Here is a 24,649-nt window from a genome sequence, read left to right as displayed (position 1 = left end):
TATTAATCGGACCCACCATCCAGATTCTGTGATTTTTTTATTCGGCGTAGATTGGATTTGGTCAAAAAAGTGAATTGTCTTCCTCTGGGGGTGAAATTTCTTAGTATTTTTTAGTATTCTTAGTATTTCTAAGTATTTTTTGAAGTTATCGAGCGAATGGAAGAACCACTGGACCACACTCTATTAAAAAATAGCTGCCAAGTATTCGAGCAGGGCTCAGGACCTGCTGATAAGGCCAAAATAGTAAAAATGGGGTAAAATTCCAAAATTTCTTACTCCATTTCGGATCAAGAATAAAATTCACTGTCGCCGAACCTCAACCTTCTGGAATACGATATGTGGTCCAAACTGAAGCTAGATACATGTGCTAAACACCACATAAGTTTGGAATCCGAGAAAAAATCTGTCGCTTAGAAATGAGACTAATATTCCTTGGACTGAGTGCGTATCGCGAGTGAGATGTGGATATCTAGACTTTGGGCTATTGTAGCTTCGAAAGGAGGAAATTTTGAAAAGTGTCCGGTATATTTTGTAAGGAATTTAATAGGCTTTCTCATGATATCGTTCGTTTTTTAAAATTCACTGAACTGAGTCCGCTAAATTAATTTGTTTAGTGGTCAAAACTTATGGCAGTAGTAGGTACATAAAAGCAAAAGTCAAATTTATCATAAACTTTCATTTCTGATTGTGTCTTCCTCTTTTTTTTACTCGGCCTTGATTAAATTTTACTTAGGTATTTTTATTTACAATGAACAGAGTGCATATATGTATGTATGACTCACCGGCACTGGTAATAACCGGCTTTACCGCATCGCTGTGCTGTGGTAACGAAAAATTTACCAACAACAACCTCTCATAATACAAATCTGATAGGAATTCGTCACGACGTCACCAAATCAATACCTGCACGGAGTATATAGACACAAAAATATAAATTTATGCTGGATATCAACAAATGAGTGTAAACGAATTTTAGAGTGAAGTCAATTTGTATTATTATTTAAATCGTATTTAAATCGTACAAACTTCTCAAAGTCGATTTCAACTTGATGATTTTATGGCGTACCCCTAGTAAAACTAACATTTATGTATTATTCATTTACTAGCCTATAAGCCCGTCTTAAAGACGGGCCACATTTCAAATTTTACACGAACATATCTAAAGTACCTACTGAGGCAGGTTAATTAAGCCAGGTACAAACCTAACTGTCGCAATGTACTAATCTCCATCGAAATTATAATTTCAGAGTAATCGAGCAGAAAATCTAATTCAAAGATGTTGTTACAATGTTAGGCTTGTTGTGGAATTTATTTAGGAATTTTGATTACATTGCTAAGAACTGATGAACGTAGCAAAAGTACATTGTGATCGTTCCAACTCAGTTTTTACCTTTTCTAAGGAAATTTTTTTACGTTGCTAAGGAATTTTTCTACATTGCTAAGGATATTTTTTACGTTGCTAAGGAATTATTTTACGTTGCTAAGGATTTTTTTACCTTGTCTACGGAAATTCTTTTTATGTTGCGAAGGATTTTTTTACGTTGCCAAGGATATTTTTTTTACGTTGATAAGGAATTATTTTACGTTGCTAAGGAAATTTTTTTACGTTGGCAAAGACATTTTTTTACGTTGCTAAGGATATTTTTTTACGTTGCTAAGGAACTATTTTACGTTGCTAAGGATTTTTTACGTTGCTAAGGAAATTTTTTTACGTTGTTAAGGAAATTTTTTTACGTTGCTAAGGAAATTTTTTTACATTGCTAAGGAAAGTTTTTTAGTTGCTAAGGAAATTTTTCTACGTTGCTAAGAAAATTTGTTTAGTTGCTAAGGAAATTTTTTTTACGTTGCTAAGGAATTAAAAAAAATCATAATCATAATCATAATCATAATTATACTCATAATCATAATCATAATCATAATCATAATTATAATCATAATCATAATCATTATGGTAATCATAATGGTAATCATAATCATAATCATAATTATAATCATAATCATAATCATAATGGTAATCATAATTATAATCATAATCATAATCATAATGGTAATCATAATCATAATCATAATTATAATCATAATCATAATCATAATCATAATCATAATCATAATTATAATCATAATCATTATGGTAATCATAATGGTAATCATAATCATAATCATAATTATAATCATAATCATAATCATAATCATAATGGTAATCATAATGGTATTCATAATCATAATCATAATTATAATCATAATTATAATCATAATCATAATCATAATCATAATGGTAATCATAATTATAATAATAATCATAATGGTAATCATAATCATAATCATAATCATAATCATAATCATAATTCGCATCTGTTCCCTGATTGGTGGAGCTGGAAAGTCAACAACCAATCAGAATGCAGGAATGTCACGGAAAATTTCACGGGACGGACTTTTCGAAATTATAATATAGATATATTATTTATTTATTAATCAAATACGTTCTTAATTAAGGTGATTAAATTTATTAAAATTTGCACCAACAAAAATGTGTAAATAAGTTAAACCTCAATAAACCAAATGTCATCGTATGTCGTTTGTAACCAAGGACTAGTCAAGCTTTGAGTAGCCCCACCAAAAACGTAGATCCGCTTCAAATTAGGCACCAGTGCTATTCCCGTCCGCGAAAATAGGATATCTCCTCCACCTGGGAGTCCCCACACTGGACAATACTGACCATCCCCGGTATCCAATCGGTACCAAAAAAGGCTACCTGTCTCCTTAAATCCTCCCACGATGTAGCCATTATATTCGTCATTCGATACGGCGGCAACGTCCAGGTAGTTATCTGGAAGGTCAAGAGGATGAATTTGACTATAATCTGGCCCAGGTTGGTACACCACGTGATCGTAGGGCGGGTTCACGAGTGCATTTCCCTTCCCGAAGAGGTAGGCTCGTTCCGTCTTCTTATCCCAAAATGTAACCGCTTGGCTAAATTGTGTCGGAAGGTCGGCCATCTGGCTCCAACCGTAATTGTCCATGCTGAACTTGACGACCCCGTTTTGGAATAAATTTCCAGACATGATAAACGCCGTGGATTGGTCGTAAGCGAAGGAGGCACTGTAATGGAAATAGAACGGGATCCTGGTAACTTGGGTGACCTGGTTGGTGTAGGAGTTAAACTTGAAGACATAGTGCGAATTTCCCCCCGGGTAAGCTCCCCCGAAGTAGAAGTAGTTTCCGAGACCGTCAGCCGTCACGGTGCCGAGGTATAGACCAATCGGGAGAAGGGCGACGAGTTGAATGGCATCGGTGGAAATGGTGTATTTTAAGATTTCGTTGGAATATACGGCCGGTCCAGTGAGGTACCAGCGGGCCCCGCCGAATATGTAGATGGAGTCGTCCCCATCATAGGAAACGACAGGGACTTGGGTGGGATAAGGGAGCTTGGCGAGGCAGGGTTTGGCGTACAATTGGGAACAATCGGCGGCGGAGACGGGGTGGTAAATAGTTGTGACGAGGGTGAACATTCCGAAGATTAGGAGCTTTTGAGCTGCATGACCCATTATAATTTTGTGGAAGGTGTCAGGGAATAGTGCAAAAGTTCTATTTATTAGGAATATGTGCAGTAACAAAGCTTGATACAATACTGGCTGGTGAGGGGAGGTCTGAATTGCCTTTATATATTATTGCCTCTGATTATCAGAGAATTAGTTGAATTAGTTGCGAGCCGAGCTTGTCAGACACTGCGCCTTTTGAACGTTGTAAAAAAATTCATAGAAACGCCGCCCATAATAATTCTTCGAAGGGGAAAATTAGTTTTCTGATTATGTAACAAGTATGTACATAACAAGCACGAGACGGAATATTTTCCTTAAAGGTTTTATCAATTATGTAAAACTAATTCAGAGAAGTTGTAAAATAAATAATTTTACATAAAATAAGCGCATTTTTATATTAGTGCATTCTGTAGTAAGCAAGGATTGTTTCGCATTTTATATTCACCCAACCACCTTTGTCGGAAATTTGAATCGCAAAAATGTGTTTATCCCGTATTTACGTCAATTTATTTAATCTTGGTTGTAAATCAATAAACCAAAAAGTGCCTTTTCAGAAAAAAAGATTCTTTATTGCATCCATTCCATTCCTGGTGTAAATCCTGTAACGACATGCATGCATTGATTTCTCGGTCATAATGCTACTACGTTTTGGGATGAACATTATACTGGTATGTAAAATTCTGCTACCAATACGGTAATATCGAGTTATTACATACTACACCGCATCACCGACTTATCAAGACCTACTATTTACATATTAAGGATACGGAGAAAATAATACCTGCCTGACTTTACTAGATTTCTAACAGTTTGTAAGAGTCGGTGGGTCATTCAGAAAAATTTTAAAATATTACTCTTTATCCTCACTCGGGCTAAATGAAGTCTTAACTAATTATTTTTGAAATCATAATCAAATGCATATCGGCACTTTATGTAAAAGTGCCAAAATAAAGCGGAAATGATACAGCAAACATGACAAATGCACTTAATTATTTGCATTAGAGCTTCATTGCATACAATTCGTCACACATGCATATTTACAAATTCAACTGAACACTTGCGTACCTCGTTACTCATTCCATTCAGTGACAAAGAATGAGGAGAGTGACCATTTGATTGTGGCTTATCTTATCAGTAGATATGTCCATAACCTCTTTTGATAGTGGCAAAATCGATACAAAATGTAATGTGTGATGCCTCCTTTTGCAGCAGGTTTTAAGCTCAATTCTCATCCTCTGGTTGAATCAGCAATAATATTTTATGCTTAACTTTGCGAAGTAATTACTTACTGTATTTTTTGAAGAAATACTTAATTTCCTATAGAATTAATTGATTGTTTAATATTAAGTTCCCAACTACATAAATAATTAATTGGCCGCTTATTTACATAATATTAAGTAAGTTCTGCAAATACTTACATAATTAAAATAAAATTTTATAAATACACACCAAGCGCTACCTGAAACTTGAAGCTTGACATAATTAATTAATTATTGAATATATTAGTAAACTAATTAATTAATCAATCTAACATTGCGAAAAATTAAGTACTTATTTCAAAGCATATGTCGTCCATTCAAATCGTCCCGGACGATGTGGGCGTCGCTGCAGCGCAAATAATAAGGTAATTGTGAATTGATAATTAATAAATATTCGGGGTATTCACTACTTCGCATTACAAAACATATTTTTTTTATTGCTAATTTGCTAATTAAATGTTAGACTTCGAGAAATGTAGGTTAACAAATGAATTCTTAATCCAATTTTTTTTACGAACTAGCGACCTTCATTTTTTTCTAACGTTTCCAAAAATGCAAACTCTTACTGAATATCCCCACTATAATTAATAATTAACATTACAATTCATTTCTCATAATTAGCGATGCGGTTGGGAATTTTTCCCTGCACAATCGCCTAAATTCGTCAGATCTGGAAAAATTAGCGCTCGAAGGAGCCCAAGAAATTTCGGGTGGACTCCGTGACGTTGCTCGGGTCGTGGAAGGGCTCAACGTGCCCTTAACCATTTTACTCTACGTCGTTTCGATAGCTCTCGCTGTGTGGGTGGTGTTGACCCTGGTGGAGAAAACGATTCTAGTAGTGACCTATTTCGCGGGGAATAAGAGGCGTGGCCGAGGATGGGGGAGGGGCCCGTGTGGATCGTGCTGTTCAAAGATGAAGAGATGGTGTATTGTGAGTTTTTTTTTCTTAAATTGGGTAATTAGGGGACATGTTTGGTGTAAAATAGAGGCAGCAAAGTCTGTGAGGTTATCTGGCAGATTAACATATTAGTTGACTTTTTAGAAAACCTTTTAGAAAATGTGAGGATTTGGTCCCAAGTTTTTGAATGAACAGCGTGGCAAATAGTTATGTTTTTCAGCGTGTACTTCGCTGCTAAAAATAATATCGTCATTTTGTAAAGTAGATAAATAAATGCACTATGAATTCTAAATTAAGTAAACCATACTAAATTCAGAGCAAACTTTACTCTTTATCAAGTTAATCTTACACTGCGTTTAGTTTAGTTTGCTTAATTTAGAATTCAGAGTGCATTGACTTTTCAAAAGCGTAACATTAAACACTTTTAAGAGTGTAATATTGGGAGAGGGGCGTTACTGCATTTCCTGTGCAGAAATTGGCTTGTCATAAATTTGTTGCATGATTTGTTTCTCGGGAAACTTAGGTGTAGATGTTTACCTACATATTTACATCCTGATCAATTAACAAACATAATAACAAGTCAGGATTTGCATGATGTGTCATGATTATTTTTCCCGTTTTTCTTCGTAATGACCAAATACTTTTTTATCATTCAAATCTATCCATCATTTCAGATTGAATTAGAAATTAATTAATTTAGATTTTGCTTCGTTAGCTATGCATAAATTTGAATTTGTACAAACTTTTGAAATATATACGTTGTAAATTTTAAATTTTGCAGGGAAGAAATCCCACCAGATCGGTACGAATAAGGCCGGAAGTGAAGAATATGGACTACACATTGGTAAATAAATATGCACAGAATTGATGACGCTCATGCAAACATTAATCAGACTTGGGTGTAATCAATCATTTATATCTTAGCATCCTTTGAAAGATGACGAACACCTAAATTCAAAAATACCGCCACCCAACGAACATGAAATTTCGCTGGTATAGTAATCTACTGTTTTTGGTAAGTAGGTACATTATTTGTAACACCATTTTTTATCCATTTAAATGGAGGAATTTATTTTTATAATTTATTCACAGAAGTCTGTAACGGCCATAGTTAGAAATTATTGAAGTGGACGACCATACATAATCTCACAGGAAATTTAAAACTACTTACATACATAATTACCTGGATATTTACACAATTAATTATGAATGTACCGAAGACCTGAAAATTATTAATTATGCAATACCCGGATTAAAATAATCCTCATTGAATTATTAATCCAATAATTCATTTTTTGAATATGTACATAAATTCATCAAGTTTTAATTTGGAGGAGACAATTTGCAGATATGTAATTTATCTATTAAGGATTAACTTCTGATAAATTTTTGTAATTTTGTACCGAGAAAAAAAAAACAAATTTGTTAAACCAAGAAGAAGTAAGTTATGTAATCTATGTACATATTTTCTTAATTAGAAATGTTTCTTTTTTACTTCGTAATAAATTGTATTTTATTATTAAATTGATGCAATATTTAGATAATTTTTTCAATGATGACATACTCCATACATCTATGACACTGTCATTGTGAATACGCATGTAAATATCTACGTACATGTTTACACACAGACATACATAGATATTAATACACACAGTACACACATAAATAAATATATTTTTGAATGTTTTTTCCATAGGATTAATTGTGATTTTCTACTGATTAATAAATATTGCACGCAATTCACATGTTTTTTGTACAAAATAAATAACCATAATTTTCAATACTGGTCGGATATACTCCAGGCGTCAACGATACCACAAAATGCAGTACCATTTCAAGTGTATAGAGCGTGTGTACATATGTATGCATGTAGATTAATAAGCATGGAAATACATTTCCTATTCCGCAACAAAAAATGAAGCACAGAGCATTTATGTACGTGATTTGGCATACGCAGTAGACCCGTTTCATAGTAAGGTACCGTACATTAGGTACGTGCCAAATTGCTGAAATTTTGGTCTTAAGAATTTTTTTTTGTGCTGAACATTAAAGCTGGACAGCTTAAATGCATAACAATTTATATAGAAAGGTCGCACGGTTGTCATGCTTTATGCATGGTCAAAAAAGTTATTGTGGAGCGGTATGTACAGCGATTCATAGGTAAATCTAACGTAACAAAGGTGCTACAATTTCCAGGTAAAAAGACTAATATGCAATATGTATGTACATATGTACATACATATGGCAAGCTCATGCGGCCAAATTTGCAAAACAGGTGAGATTGCAATTTAGTTACTTGGTGGCCGCATCAAAAGCTGCATACATACATACAAGTACGACGGCTTCTGATTCATTTATTTTTTATGTTGAAGTTTGTGTAGATACATAAATAAACCGCATACAAAATGGGTCTCAAACTGAAATTCAACCTGCTAAACCTAGCCAATTTCACGGTTCAGCTAAAATTTCTGGTTACCGTAAGTATACATACTGCATTACATGCTAAATAAATTTGATTAACAATTCAGACGACAAAGGCGTTTGTGTAAAATTTACCGGTTGAAATTAATTTAGAGTTTGTGTACAAATACGCTTTTAGAAATCTGATGTGTATTGATTTTTCAGTGTTAAAGTTACTACCGCTTCGTTCTACCTGTCAATAAAAATTTCCTATCGATATGGAAAAACTTTAATACCGAGCTACATATTACTAAATGGTTTACTTACTTATCAATACCATTTTGGTCGAGTCATAAATATATGAATACTGCTTTGTATTATGTTGAAACTGGATTTTTAAGAGCGTAAAATTGTCGAATTTTAAATCTTCGTCGGGTTGGATTAACTATTTTTTTAATTTTAGGTTATCGAAGCAGTGATCGTGACGACAGGGGCGTTCGCATTGGAGGACGGATTTCTCTCTTACTTCATTGTGAACTGCTTGGCATTTTCAGTAACGGGATTGCTGTTTATCGCCAGTGCGTTCGACCTGCTTAAAACTCAGGAGGATATGCGACAATTTGTGAGTCGTATTTACATTTTTACACACTTCGAAAAAAAGTGTAAGTTATTACGGAGTACATATATATATAAGATTTACATATTCATGTATGTGCATATGCAAATATAAAAATACTGCAAATTTTATGCAATTTTTGACATTATCATGTCAAACTTTATTTTTCATTTACATTTTATTATTTTATTTAACTCATTTAATTTCTAAGGATTTATAAAATTACAAAATTTCTTTCCATGGTTGCATTTGCGTCAATAGCGTTGGGTTGTAAATCTGTTAGCGAATGGTCATACATATAAATGTGTTTCGTCGTGTATTAAGCTAGTAACTAGATAGATTAGTCTAAATTTCATTGAAAAACGCATAGGTGTCGGATATTATCTATTTATATGCAAATATGTACATAACTCTGTTTATGATGTGCATATTTCCTGGTTGACGTTCTGACCATATGTACCTACATATTACGCCGTTATTCGATATTTAATGGATAATCCTGATTTATAAGCAGGATAAAATAGATAAAATAATCAGCATCGCTTCCGGTTCCAGTATACATAGCAAGAATTATGATAATCTTATATCCAATTCGTGTTCTGCGATGATTTTGATGATTTAGATACTAAATCTTTTGCCAGCATAACAGGAATTTATCAATAATTTATTAATATTTGACAATTTGTGATAATTTTAGGATGCCAGATTCCACAAAGCTGTCGCGGTTCTTCTCATCTTTTCTGGATTTATTGGTATCATATTCCCGAGCTACCGTTGGGGAGAAAATTTTCGAATTTGTGCATATGTACGTACATAAGCTGTAATCACAGTTAATGATGCCCCTAACTAAGACAATTAAAGCCTAAAGGAGGGCTCAATTATTTAAAATTATCACATATATTTTATCTAATCAATACTGACTATGCGATGACGCCAGCGGTCTCGCTCCAATTTTGATGAAACCTCGATCATTATGTAGCCGTAGGTAAATAATTGGACACATGTTTCGGGATTTTTCATAATGCTCAGTTTAAACAAAGTTAGGATGGTATGAGTGGCCGAAAATTCTCATTTTTCTCCCTCAAAAACAAAAACAGAAAAACTTCACGAGAAAAATGCGAATTTTCGGCCACTTATACCATCCTAACTTTGTTTAAACTGAGCATTATGAAAAATCCCGAAACATGTGTCCAATTATTTACCTAAGGCTACCTAATTATCGAAGTTTCATCAAAATCGGAGCGAGACCGCTGGCGTCATCGCATAGTGAGTCACAATGGTTGGCGAAATTTGTTAAATTTTTCAATTCATAAATAATTACAGTCGTAAAAATAATGTTCCCCTTATGAAACATATGAACCTCCAGTCTATTAAGAAAGCTATACTAAATCCAGAAATTTTATGTCTTTATCTAGTTAACGTTACTCTTGATCTGGTTTAGTTTACTTTATATATAATCCAAGGTGCAATTACTGTTCAAAGGGGTAACATTATTTTGAAGACTTTACATACATATGTGCAGATAATTTTTTAGGGCGCTTACACGTTTGATCTTGAAGAATGTATAAATTTACGTTTTTTTCTTAAAACACCGTTTCCGTTTTAATTGTCTTTCAGATTCTCGGGTTCGTTTTGGCAGCCCCGTTAAACTTTTTGATTAGCTGGCAATCCGCTGGGTATCATAGCACGGAACAGCTTCGACGGTCTGGCACTAATTTCTACTGCTACTGCGGATGTAGAGACGATCCAGGAGATCACGATTTGGATGAAGTCCTTACTCCGGCTCCGCCAAGGTATTCCGAATCTGGGTTTCCGAGCCGGGGAAAATATAACGACAGTGGCCCGATCGTCCCTCTGCCAGCGTCCCATTCGGTGGGGGCGAACCAATTCGTGTGAAAAAACGCGGATCAGGAATCTGTACTACGGAAAATGTGTGATTGAATTTGTGATGTGATTGTTATTTATAAATCCAGTATTAAACTCAACGCTACATAAATTAGACTGTTTGCAAATATGTAGTATTTACCAAGTAACAAAGTTATTATTTAAACTTGAGTGTGCTTACACTCCAAATAATTTGGAGACACATCCTCACCCGCGGTATGTACTATCTTTTAGCTATTTTTTGGTAATGAATCATTACTAATGATTAAGCCACTAATTGGTGACAAAACGTCTCAGTAATCATCGCCCAAAAATAGAGCTCTATAAATAGTACCTCCTAAGGTGATGATTTGTCTAGGAATTATTTAGAGTGTTCATTTTTGAACGATTTTTTCGTTGTGGTTCCTCTCAACGAAAAATACTTAAAGTTATTTTTTATTTCTAACCGTATTTACATACATTCATATGTAAGTAGTTCCACGTGCGTGAACAAATGTCGGGACATTGTGTAAGAGAAAATATTTATATACGAATTTATGTATGTTTGAATATCCAAACTACGAACTTAGGTACCTATGTATGTATTTACATGCATAATATTGTGTTACATTGTATTGTATACGTACATAAACCTAATACATAAATATCTAAAGGTTAATTGAAGCTACATAAATAAGCACGAATTATTAATGATGATGGCCTCTGGCCATATCATATTTCCATAAATTGACTGATTGATTGATTGAGAATAAAAAGAAATTTTATTCAATAACTCAAAATGATATTCATATCTGCCCAGAAAGTAGGTGATTGGTTGGGACAAGAAGAAAACCTCATTCTAAAACTTGCTGGCCATGTCTGTCATTCTGTCTGAGACAGTTCTGAAGAAAATGGTTTATTTATTCAATCTAACTTGTATATTTTAACAGTTTTTATAGCAAGTTAAAGCAGAAGATGGTTGATTGGCTGCACTCTTAAAAATAACGTAACCCTTTTGAAATGTTAATGCATTTTGAATTCAAAATTAAGTAAAATCTTTATCAAATTAACACTGCTATGGATTTAATACAGTTTACCTAATATAGAATTGAGAGTGCATTCATTTTTAAAAAAATTAGCATTATTTTTAAGAGTGTAAAATTATCAACGTATTTGTATTTAGGTGCGCCATTTTGCACAAAGGGATGAAACCTAATACATACATATGTGCTCAGCATGATTTCTGCTCTAATCCGGCTCGGGCAACTTGAACCTGTATACCATATTTTTAACTCAGGCAAGAAAATGTCAATCATATTAGCTTAAAGTTATATAGTTACTAATACGGTTAATATAAAATCAATCGGGCTACTTTTTTGGACTTACATACATACATATTTATATCCTGCCACTAGTTTAATTCACCGATCGATAGTATATACCCAGCCCAAACTCTTTGAATCGTCTGCATTCCTGATTTTACGTCTTATGGATTCAAAAAGGGGGAGAACAAACAAGCTCCGAGTGCCATTAAGGTGTTGCTATGGTAACTCGGATCGAATTAATTAAGCACGAAGACTATACATAAATATGTACTGGAATTAATCATATTTTTCTCTTAATGTAATACAAGTGGTATTAAATAGATAATATTTCCAGCGTATATTTAAATTGTTGCCCTTTTATGGAACTGCGTAATTATTAGTGTTTGAAAGTGGGTTAACCGGAAATTTGAAATCTGATTAAATTATTTTACAGGGATTAATTAATTTCCGCACAAATCCCGATAAATCCAGCATATCTAGAAATTTTATGTTTCTGGATTAATAGGCGATTTGCATAGTTACGTTTTTGAAATTTCCGTAACTTTTCCGTAACGTTCGCTTTTCCTTCAATTTAGTCAAAATTTACGAAGCTCATCTTGAAATCATTCTTGGGAGTCCTCTATACATTGTACGTACTGTCTCTGTAAATTATGACTAAGTTCACGAGATAGGGAAAGTTACGGAAAAGTTACGGAAATTTCAAAAACGTAACTACGCAAACTGCCTAATATATATATTTCGGAATACTTGCGTAAATCTATTTATCTCATATAATTCTTTACGCGTCGGGTAGTAAATATTTCATTTAGAAAGAGTAAAAAACATATACGAATGTATATATCGTTTTACAAAACTTGAATACGAGCTAAAATTAAGATATGGTGCAAACAAAAGTTTCAATTTTCCTCTGTAATTTATGACAAACAAATTTTTGCAAAGGTCAACTGCAACTTGCACTGCAACCACAACCTGCAATCATACTTGCAAGAACCAAGTACTCAATACAAAAATTATACTAATCTTCGCCAATTCAACTACTTATGGCTGAACAATTAGGCACATACATACATACACTATCTCACAAAATTGTTGATGCAATCAATATGTACCCTCGTTTACCTCAGGACAGGACAGTGAACGATACAGATCCAAAATACGATATGTAATTGACAAATTGACAATTAAGACCTGTTGTGGTCGATTCGAGTTTGAAGAAATGTTACGCAAGTCAAAGGTCACAATTTTTTTATCACCGTACCCCAAAATCACTCTTAGGATAAGGATTAGAAAATGTTTTCTTAGTATTTTTATTTACATGAAGTTGGAACTTCAAAAACCTTCATGCATGGGACATGAAAATGTGCAATTTTTTTTACAGACACAGCAATTTCGTGAAATTTGGCAAACTAAGTAATTGCAATGTTAAAACCTCAAAACTGCACTACTAAATATTCATTGCCCGAGATTAGTTATGTCAACTAAAAACACAAAGAAAAAAATATAGGGAAGATTAACTGATTTTGGGCTTCCTTGGCAAAAATATTTTGGTACACACTGTATTTCATTTCTCCTAAATCGAATTGCTGCTTAACCACAACATTTGGAAGTTGTCTCTCTGGAACATTTTAGATTTCTATCTTTATCTCATTCTCATCGAGATAAACGGGATTGAAATTGCATCTACTTTCAATTTAGGGAAATATAATAAGTAGCTGATTGATATAAACAACTTAAAACAAATTTCTTATTTTTAGCAACGTGAGTTTGCACGGGCAAGCAAACGGGGAAATACATATGTAGTTTAAGTGGGCAGTGCCGAGATAGCATCTATTTAGGATAAATGTGTTCAATATTATACGCTGGAAATATTTACAAGGTTAAAGACAATTTCCGAGCAGTACGTCACTTGCAGTTACAAAAATCCTTGAAATGTTAACATGAAATGCAGTTCTGCGGGTAAATATTTACCAGAATACACATCAATTAAGTATACCCTGATTAACTTTTCGGGAAAATCAACGTTTCCAATTTAACAAAGTTATCATGAGCTTTAAAATCATAATGAAAGACAAACTCAAAACTGGACGAATCTCACTTATCCAACTTCTCTTCGTCACGTATTATCCGTTCTGTTATAAACCATGCGTCGAAATAGTGACGGATAAGAAAAGTGGCTTCGTCTTCGTTCGAAAAACTAAATACAAATTTGAAAAAGTATTTTCCCGCGTTCCCATCTTGTGTTTGCTAGCGACTGGGTTTTTCTGCGGAGTTGCGCTTACGATTGTTGTCATAGAGAGCAAGTGTTTTACTGAAATTGTGCTGAATCCCAAAGTTTGGACGTGGAGTGTCGGGCTACTTAGCGCACTATGCGGCACGATCGGGTACAAAGTTTGGATTGCGGACGGGATGGATGTGACTATTAAGATGGCGAATGAAATGATTACGATCGAACAGAAATTGCAGGATGGTACGGTACATATGTACATATTTAATGTCGAAGATTTACGAAATTTTGTTGAAAAATCGTGAATTTCTTCTGGCAAATTTTTCCAGCAATTAGGATTAGTTCCCAAAATTATTTTGCAAACTCATACTGCCAATAACAAGAAAGAAACCAAATTAAAATATGCGTTTTTAGTCGACTGGCGAGATTTTGAGAATATTTTCGACTCATTTCACCACTATTTTTTTTATCTTCGCAAGTTTGCTAAATGAGTTTCGTATTTTTAGTAGACTTGAGATTGGCAAGATTTGCGAAGTTTTGATCTTCGCAAATGCGGTCCAAATGAGTTGCGATGAACAACATGTTTGGGTGGGCGGACCTCACGTTGGTTAAAAATTATTGAAAATACAGAAGGGTTTGGCACTTACATGGATACGAATTTGACCTTGAATAACCCCGGAACGGTTTGTCGCACCGGGTCAAAATTTTGAACAGACGAGCATGGTATCCTCAGATAGTTGTGTGCAAAATTTCAACTCTCTACTTTCAAAAATGCCTCTTCTACAGCCCCCAGAACTTTAAACACTCATTTTTATTCTTTTCAAACTCGGTCGAAAAAATTTTATGTCCACAGAAAAATTGTATTTTCAAGTATCCGAACCCAAATAAGGCTATTTGACTTACATCGGCGGATTATACAGGTATTTCACTATTCGAAATGATTTTTATCCCCAATCTAGCTTGAAGGTCCTTTGCATTATCTTGGGTGAACTTTGCCTTCTGGGAAGACGTTGCGTGATCATGAAAAATCACCATATTTATTTTTTTACCGCACAATTTAGGAAAATTTTGTACTAAAAGCGGTTTAAATGCACCGTCCACATAATACTTTGCAGATAACTTCATTTTTCGGGGGACTTTGATAAGTGGGAGGACACCACGACCCGACATTGCACCAACAACCATAAACTGTTCAAAAAAGTTCTCCTCACTGAAAAGCACCAAATTGCTTGAATTTTTTTCGGCATTTGTCGTGTAGTAAGCTCTTCGAACCCAATTAGTAACTTGTAGGGAAAATAGTTCTTCGTCAAATGTCACTAAAAACGCACTCTCGTTCCTCAACAGTAAATGTGAATAAATTTTTTTGCAAACACGGGTAAGATTTTTGTTGGAAAAAGTTGAAATGGCTGTCTTAACGTCTAAGGGCTGTGGGGGAGGCATTTTTGAAAGTAGAGAGTTGAAATTTTGCACACAACTATCTGAGGATACCATGCTCGTCTGTTCAAAATGTTGACCCTATACGACAAACCGTTCCGGGGTTATTCAAGGTCAAATTCGTATCCACGTACGTGCCAAACCCTGTATTATCTATTATCGCTTTGACTTTGTGTATTATTTATTGCAGAATTACCAAATTGTCAAAAACCGGGAAAACCTTCATCAACCCAATTGCAATTGTTCCACTGGCTTACCATTATCTTTTACTTCGCCCCACCCATCCTGGTCGTCGCTGTCATGAATGTTGGCTCTGAACCGTTCCTATTCTTACTAAAATACTCCCTACAATTCGACACATTCTTCTCTTTATTCACCCACCTTTGGCTACCCGGGTATTTCAAGTTATTCCAACTTCTTTCAATACCCTTCATTTTGTGGCCAATCTACAACTTCATCGTTTAAGAAGTGATTCGAACTGGATTTATCTTCTTTTCCGCGGCGATTAACGTCGGCGGAAAAACTTTATCAATTTTACAGTCACTACAAAAACAAATAGACAACGGGATATTTTTGCACAAGAAATATTTCCTGTATTATTCCCGACTTCGAATTATTTCGCAGAGTTTGGATCACGCAATAAAGATAACAATGCTACTGCTCATCACATTGTTGGGAATGGTTACGGGTTTAACGACTTTTGTTGCGATTCGGTTTCATGAAAAGTATTCGATGGGCATGGTCGTGCTCGATGGATTGAGCGGGATTGCGTTTCTGCTCTTTTTGGACGTGATTTTGAGAACGTTTGGACGATGTGATGAGATGTGTAAACACTTTTTGCGATGTTGCAAAAGTGTGGAATTGCTATGTGGGATGAGTCGGGAGGAGAAGAAGTTGTATTTAAAAGAGGTGGATAGTTTGCCACGGTTGATTTTGCCAGTGGGCGTGGGACAGTTTAGGTTAACGAGGTTAACGAAAGAAAGTAAGGCGAGGATATGGTCCTTTATTGTTGAAAGAATTGTAAATGTACTAGTCGCATTTCGATGAATGTGTTAGAATTAGTATTTAATAAAATTTAGCTTGTTCTTTAAAACTACCAAACTGTGGTAACCCAAGTTATTTTTGGTACTTTTCATTAATTATGCTTTATATTGTACATAATTATCGTTACTTGTGGAATATTCAGTAAAGTGGACATGATAAATTAATTTGTGTAACAATTCCCATATTTAGTAAAGAAATACACAGCATTCAAAACGGACTTGCCCATCATACAATTAGTCTTATTAACATTAATGTATTTTTAGGAATTTCTTAAAATGGCGCAAAACAGAGGTATTAATTAATGTTGCTACTAATTTAAATAAAATAATACAAATAACAATTTAAATCGTTAGTTCGCACAAAGTTCTGGCCGCTTCATAGATACACGGGATCGCATACCAAGTACTCCTGAAGTACATTGCTAAGCACAGTTCATGTTGTGGAGCTTGAAATACTTGCAGATCTTGGGCAAGATTTGTTCTGTTTGGGTACCAATAATAGTTAGGACGGGCCTGGTCCCCAATCCCGACCAATCCAGCGTTAACCCAAGGACCTAAATGTTACAGGTTTATGTACAGGGTGGTTTAAATATCAGGTGACAATAGAAAATTTTTTAATGATAACAATTCGTAAATTTCCATTGGTTACGGATTTGGGATTGAGATTTTTATTAATTTTTATCAAAACTTATGGAACACTGATGACAAAATTCTTAAAATACTAATTTCAGAGGCAAAATTTCGGTAACTAATGGAGATTTACGAATTTTTCCCATTGAAAAATTTTCCATTGTAACCTGACATTTAGACCACTCTGTATGTACACAAGTGAAGCCACATAAAGCTTAAGTTTGTCTTGAAATTTTGAAAAAAATATGGGTCATAAAAAACCGAACAGGTTTTCAGAAAACATGTCAATTTTTTTAATAGCTACATGTGTACACTTTATTTACATACCATATGTGTCAACCCAAGGTACTATCTCTAGAATATAGTATACTTACCCACATACCAAGCTGAACTGGGTATTAAATCATACAATGCAGCCCTTTCAGGCACCGTTAATGGCATTGCCATCCTCATATTTGCAGAAATGCAAAGGTCCTTCGCTGCATGAAAAGTGGTCCTGTTTTGCTACGAAGCACAATATAAAATCGTAAATATTTAATTAAACAGAAAGAGTTCCGAAAGATCTTACCGTGCCTAAAAAGTACAGCTTGTTTTCCCATTGCCCCAGGTACACGAGATCGGATTGCTTTGCTTCAGGGATACGTTGTACGTAATGGTCTAGTGCAAAAAATAAAACTTAATTAATTTAAAATATTTAAATGAACTGGAAACACTATGGTCTGATCATTGAAAGAAGTGGTTAATTATTACGAAGTTTAGAACGAGCCGCTTCTTTTAATACATAGTTCGACCATAACACAGAAAGCCAATCGATTAATTACATCGGATGAAATACGATGAATTAAAAAAAACTAAATAATAATGAAATCAACCTTCTGACTTCATTAGACCCTGGCAGATACCAAGCAGATACATGATAAATATAATTTTCACAAGTTGGGGAAACATCATTTTAATTGAGTATGCAAATTTTTTGTGAAGGTAACAATGAATTAGCAAGAATGAATTTTGCGTAGACTAGTTCCTCAACTTAAATACTTTTCTATTGACAGATATTGGTCAATTTCATCGAAATGTGTTCGATGTGACCTACAAGCCTTCCAATTTTGATTGACGGGTTGGCGAAAATTCAACGAAAATTTTCATTATCGATGAGTGGTGTTTTTTCGCACGGAATGTTTGTTTTGCGCACGGGGCGAAGAACTTATTTCGCAGATTGGAAAGTGTAACTTCATCTCCTCAATCTCGGATTTTTTTTTGTCACCAGGATATTTTAAATTAGTGAATCAATTTATGTATTACGACGGTCAACTTGATTATCCACATTACACCAAGGTACTCCCACATGAATTAGAACTCATTGCACAGTTGTACAGGAACCTGAATTTTTTTAGGAGATATTTACGTAGTTGCTGGGAATTTGGTAAGCATATTTTATTACGATTAATTCGCAATTTGGCCAAAGGTTGGCATATTTATTTCCATCTCGGAAATACTGGATCCGCAAAGTGGTAAAAGAAATGTAAGTAAGTTTACTACCGCTGATGGTAATACCTAATGTTACCACAGCCTCAGTAATACGCGATATTAAGATTTTCTAGACCGTGGTTGTATGTATGTAGCATCCCTTGAGAAACCAACGACTAGAGGTGTGAGAGGGTATGGATTTATCCTGCTGGATCCATACCCTGCCCGTACCTGCCCTGTATGGGTAGACAAGTGTAATGCAGGGTAGGGTATTGATAAGCTTGAGAAATCTAGGGTAGGGTAAGGTAGGGTATTTCCATACCGTACCGTACCGTCGGGTTTTCATTTTTCCCCCGTCGTTTACCAGTCTTCGACCCTATATATCCGAGGAAACCTAGGGTAAGGCGGGGTGTTTATAACTGGAGGAAACCTATGGTCGGGTATGGTTTCATATCCTCGCACTCCTCTAACAACGACCTTCAAGTGGTTTTAAAATCCGAATCAGACACGTTGAAATACACCCTCGAGATACCCACCTTGTCGTTCTACATTGATTCCAAGAACTGGTTGGCAATTACCAATAAAACAGATTAGGTCTCCTGACATTATCAGAATCTCAATTAATTGGCTTCGTTCGACAGTAAATGATTACAAAGTGTCAATATATGTATGTATGTATGTAGATGCATAAGTTTGTTCCTGATTGACAAGTAAGCTTTGTTCTGAATGCACTTGTCGAATTATTGCAATTGAGAATGGGATTCTGGGTAGCTTAAAAATAACACTCGCTGTCATATTCCCACCTTGAACGTATTGACGTCAATGGTTCAGTATAAATAGTGGGCGCAGTGATATTTCGGGTCCAGTTTCAACGTAAATTTCATTTCGATTCCATATTCGTCAACACTCTTCGATATGACCAGTATACAATTTTTGAGTAAACTGGTTGCCGTGTGCGCAATCCTTTCATTTTTTCCCGCGTCGTTCGCCATTAAGATAGATGAAGTTCCTTCAGGTAAGACATTTTCAAATCAGTGGAGTACAAAGTACGCTGCTATGGACCTGGTATGAAATAATTAGTATCCAGAGTGCACATGTACATATAAATATGACTCTGTCTACATGGTAATAAGAGTAATTAATCACTCAGAAACAAATTATTACCTATTCGGTAAAAAATTACTACCGGTATGAAGTACCGTAAATCCTCTAACTATTAAGATATCAAAATTATAGCCGGGTCTCTAAATATAGCTGGGTCCCTAATTATCGGGTATCTAAGTATGGCCTGTATTTTTCGATGTATCCCCGTTCATACCAGATCCTAGAAAATACTTAACATTCGGTTGATCAACAAATAGGGTCAAAATTTACAGAATTATGTGTTAATTTGTTAAAAAGAATGCATATTATCATGAAAACAAATTTTTAAAAACTGCAAAACCTCGTTCAACCAAGTAGAATTAAAGCGAATATTTCACTGATGCAATATCTTGCTAAATAATATAACTTAAATCAAGTCATCATTAATTATTCGCGATTTTATAATGTCTCAAATTAAGGCGGGACAAATTTGAGCCGGGTCTCTAATTGTAGCTATGTCTGTGACACCCAGTTTTGGATTTTAGCCCCGGCTATAAATAGAGTAGTTACGGTATATATGTGTACATGTATTTGACTACCAGATTTTTTACAATGTACTGTATTTATGTACACTACGGGACAAAAAGGAATAGATTGGATGCATGAACTGATTGTGTCTTCGAAATCTCCGAAACTGCGTGACCGAATCGATTAATTCTTTTTGCATGTTATGCACAATTTAATAGGCTACTTAAACAGCCAACTTAAATACGAAGGGTCTAAAACCTGCGCTTTGATTATGCGCATAATTAAAAAAAGTAAAATTTCAGACGGACAGAATTGAGTAGATTTTTAAAACATTCCAGCAGGACTTGACCAGGTAAGATGTTTTTGTTTCAAAATCGACATTTTCATGTCTGGATAAGTCATTTACATAATATTCATCAATTAATTAGGATGTCGAAGGTCAGGACCGAGACCACAATCCAGCAAAGGGCGCTCATTATCCAAGCATGGGAGGGAGATGAAAATGGGTCCAAAACTCCCAAGGAAATATCAGATTTTTTCAAACTCAATTATAAAACTGTTTGGAGGATCATTGACCGCTACAGAAAAACCAAAACAATTTGCAATACACCTGGACGAGGACGAAAATCAATTTTCAACACCCGAGAGAAGCGCTCAATTCTCAAAACCGTTAAGGTGAATCCTAGAGCCAGCGCGGTGGATATTGCAAATTCCGCTGAAATTGATCTTGGCAAGAAGGCAAGTCCTAAAACCATCCGGAGAATATTAAATGAAGATGGATTGAAAAACTTTCGGGCAAAGAAGAAGCCCTTCATTTCCAAGAGGAACATCAAGAAGCGGATGGACTTCGCAAAGGAACACATCCACAAGGATCAATCGTTCTGGAACAAAGTTTTGTGGTCCGACGAGAGCAAATTTAATGTCTTTGGGTCTGATGGTAGGATTAGAGTATGGAGGAAGACAAATGAAGCCCTGAAAATGAAGAATTTAAACCCAACCGTAAAGCACGGGGGCGGCAGCGTCATGGTGTGGGGTTGTTTCAGCTCTGCAGGTCCGGGGAATATGGAGTTTGTTGAAACTACAATGAACCAGCATATTTACCAGGATATATTGAATGGGAATGTCAAAAGTTCGGCAGCAAAACTTGCCTTAGGACGACGATACATCTTCCAGCAAGATAACGATCCTAAGCATACTGCGAAATCGACGTGGGCGTTCTTCAAAAAAACAAGATGACTGTATTGGATTGGCCTCCTCAGAGTCCTGATCTCAACCCAATTGAACACTTATGGGATCACATTGAAAGGGAGATCCGAAAGACGCCGATTCCCAACAAAACGGAACTCCAAAAGCGGATAATCGAGGCGTGGAATGCTACATCTCCGGAAGTCACTGGACATCTTGTAGACTCCATGAACAGACGATGCACTGCCGTGCTTGAAGCCAAAGGAGGCCCTACTAGATATTAAATGTCGAAATATTTGAAATTGATTTTTTTATTTTAAATAATAAATCAAAAACTGAAAAATCTACTCAATTTTGTCCAAGCGGTTTCATACATACGACGGAAATATGTAATTCTTGTTATTCATCTTAGTTTCAAATCTGTGATAAATGCAGAAATTTTAGAGGATTAAATGCTGCATAATGTGCAAAAAAAATTAATCGATTCGGCCACGCAGTTTCGGAGATTTCGAAGAAACAATCAGTTCATGCATCCAATCTATTCCTTTTTGTCCCGTAGTGTACATACTTACATCTTTTGATTTGCACATACATATTGCAGTTATTGGACCTGAACCTGGGACACACAAACAAGCGAATCTTCTACTAATTGGGTCGTTTGAAGGGACATTCTTTTTCTATGGAAATACAAGTCAAACCAGAAACTGGTACTTTGCATCCAGCGAATGTCGGGCGGCTGGACTATCTCTGGCCACCTTCTGTTCCTATAATGAGTTTGAATTTATAAGGTCCAGGTTACTAGAACTTAATGTTCACGGTAAGGAGGATATTAGAGTAGAAATACATATGTAAGAGTGTACACTCTAAATAGATAATTTTGAGACAAATCGGCACTCGCGTGGGTATTGTGTTTTATCAAATACCCTGAGGGACATTGTTCCCACACCTCCCCGGCCATTGGTTGTAGTCATGGTGCGGAAAGAGGTATTTACTGGTTGTAATAAAACTCAGACGTCAGAATTGTCGGTTGTAATAAGACCTCAGAATTTAACATTGCCTTATTTACAGAAATGTCCACATTTTCGACTTATGTATAAGTAAAAATCATTATTTTTAATTCTTTGAATTATTTTGCAGATTTATGTATCTGTAAAATAGAATTATTCAAATTGCCATAAACTTTATTGCATCACCACCTTGATGAAGAAATTTGAAGGCGTTGACAAACATGCACCAATGAGATTTGCAGGGATTTTTTGTTTACGCAAATCGTTACAACCATCTTCTAAATTAGTAAATAATTTTGTTGCACCCATACATATTTCACGAGTTATCTTTATTATCTTCTCAAATTAAAACGGTGGTTCTTTTATGTTTGTAGTTGCCTGGACCGGAGGAATACTGAAAGGTGGAGAGAGTAGTCTCAGCGATCGCACAATATTTAAATGGAATGACGAGAATAATTCTCCAATTGAGGACGAAATTCAAATTGTTTATTCTTCAGCAGAAGCGACAACATTGGGTCTAGCGTATAACAGCGATAGTTACCTCTGGGTGCAGAATGGTATCTCGTTCGATTCTGACTATATTTGTCAAACGTAAAATTGAATTTGTCATGTGCATGGATATAACTTGGTAGACAAATTGAAAATAAATTACTGAAAATCAGAAACCTTAAATTGGTTCATATTTATGTTCCCAACTACCTGTGTACAAAAGTACGTATTTACTCACAATGCGATGGTGTGAAATGTAACCCTGATGAACTTTTACATTTTTATGTGGTCCAGATCAATAGAACAAGTATTTCTTGAGACAGTTTGTGCGATGGATAGAGTTTGCCAAAATATTTGTGGTCAAACTTGAAAAACAACTATCCGATCTCCCCCCGTAAATACATGATTAAAAAAAATATATTTCCAGCATTATTATAAAATTTAATGTATGCCTGATTGGCAGGTGATAAGTACATACATAGATATATTCTGTTTGATTTCATAAAAATTTACTTGAAACAAAGCAAAAAATTTATTTTCATGTTAAATCAATATTACATAGATATGTGGATGTAGGGATTTAAGGTGGAACTTAATTTCTATTCAAATTAATTTGTATATAAGCATCTTGTCCTGCATATTATTTTATTAAGACGGTCATGGACCATGACTCATGGTCATTTAATATTACTGAGGAGGGGAGCTTGCGAGGTTGATAATAACAGATCTTGATGCCCTTTGGATATGTGGTAGGGACCCATGAGTGTACTAAAACCCTGAATTGGTTTGACTCCATGGCCACATTTACGCCCGGCACACCCACTCAAAAATGCCCAAAAAACGCTTTCACTCCAGTTTTCACTCACTCAAATCCACGCCAAAAATCCAATTTTACTCGGATTTTGAAATTTCTTTCACCAATATACTCCCAGATAGTTTCTTTCTTCAACCCAATATCAAACTCAATTTTTTCGAAATTTTTAGTATTTTTAAAATTTAAATTTCTGAATGAGCATTGTTGTAGCAATCAACAAGGCAAATTATGCCTGCGAAATAATAATCAGCAAAATTGAGTTTGATATTGGATTGAAGAAAGCAACTATCGGGGAGTATATTGGTGAAAGAAATTTCAAAATCCGAGTAAAATTGGATTTTTGGCGTGGATTTGAGTGAGTGAAAACTGGAGTGAAAGCGTTTTTTGGGCATTTTTGAGTGGGTGTGCCGGGCGTAAATGTGGCCATGGACTCAAACCACTTCAGGGTTTTAGTACACTCATGGGTCCCTACCACATATCCAAAGGGCATCAAGATCTGTTATTATCAACCTCGCAAGCTCCCCTCCTGAGTACTGATTAAACAAAAAACAATGAGCAATCCAAATCGTCAACTCGCACATAGCCCTGGCTTCGCTTGATTGACAGCAGAGCATATACCAAGTATTCTTGAAGTTCATTGCTCGATAAAGGTCATGTATCGGTTTTTGATAAGTATACCGTCAGATCTTCGGCAAGATTTGTTCAGCTAGGGGACCAATAAAAGTTAGAGCGGATCCAATAGCGAAAGCGTTTGATAGCGAAAGCGTTTTCCATGAACCAGGCTTCAAACTTGGGGACAATGATGTTGCGTAAATGTTCTTCCATTTCTTAAGCATTTCCCG

General features: G+C 35.2%; 3 protein-coding genes across 5 annotated transcripts; all 3 read left to right on the top strand.

The window, feature by feature from the left end:
• The first annotated feature begins 4,743 nt into the window (after positions 1-4,743).
• LOC110855385 lies at positions 4,744-7,220 on the top strand. Of its 2 annotated transcripts, none has more exons than XM_022103815.2 (5): positions 4,744-5,163; positions 5,420-5,729; positions 6,478-6,540; positions 6,621-6,711; positions 6,792-7,220. In XM_022103815.2, exons 1-4 carry the CDS (start codon positions 5,105-5,107, stop codon positions 6,693-6,695), a joined length of 507 nt encoding a protein of 168 aa, XP_021959507.1. In that variant the 5' UTR covers positions 4,744-5,104; the 3' UTR covers positions 6,696-6,711; positions 6,792-7,220. The 2 variants fall into 2 exon arrangements, with proteins under 2 accessions (XP_021959507.1, XP_021959506.1); XM_022103814.2 differs by having other exon boundaries at positions 4,748-5,163; positions 6,789-7,220.
• A 786-nt stretch (positions 7,221-8,006) lies between these two features.
• Positions 8,007-11,371, top strand: LOC110855342. Of its 2 annotated transcripts, none has more exons than XR_004835961.1 (4): positions 8,007-8,176; positions 8,563-8,761; positions 9,413-9,520; positions 10,333-11,371. XR_004835961.1 is itself a non-coding variant. In XM_022103773.2 (4 exons), the coding sequence occupies exons 1-4, from the start codon at positions 8,105-8,107 to the stop codon at positions 10,609-10,611; spliced, it is 618 nt and encodes a 205-aa protein (XP_021959465.1). In that variant the 5' UTR covers positions 8,007-8,104; the 3' UTR covers positions 10,612-11,371. The 2 variants fall into 2 exon arrangements, 1 of the variants encoding a protein (XP_021959465.1); XM_022103773.2 differs by having other exon boundaries at positions 8,563-8,721.
• Positions 11,372-19,588: 8,217 nt separating this feature from the next.
• Positions 19,589-23,163, top strand: LOC110855443. The gene is made up of 3 exons (XM_022103854.2): positions 19,589-19,716; positions 22,099-22,314; positions 22,879-23,163. Exons 1-3 carry the CDS (start codon positions 19,617-19,619, stop codon positions 23,097-23,099), a joined length of 537 nt encoding a protein of 178 aa, XP_021959546.1. The 5' UTR covers positions 19,589-19,616; the 3' UTR covers positions 23,100-23,163.
• Positions 23,164-24,649: the final 1,486 nt, after the last annotated feature.

Source organism: Folsomia candida, unplaced genomic scaffold (genome assembly GCF_002217175.1).
Source record: "Folsomia candida strain VU population unplaced genomic scaffold, ASM221717v1 Fcan01_Sc012, whole genome shotgun sequence".
In the NCBI taxonomy this organism is placed as follows: Eukaryota; Metazoa; Arthropoda; class Collembola; order Entomobryomorpha; family Isotomidae; genus Folsomia; species Folsomia candida.
The sequence above is the reverse complement of the archived record's forward strand: the minus strand, read 5'-3'. Positions and strand labels throughout refer to the sequence as shown.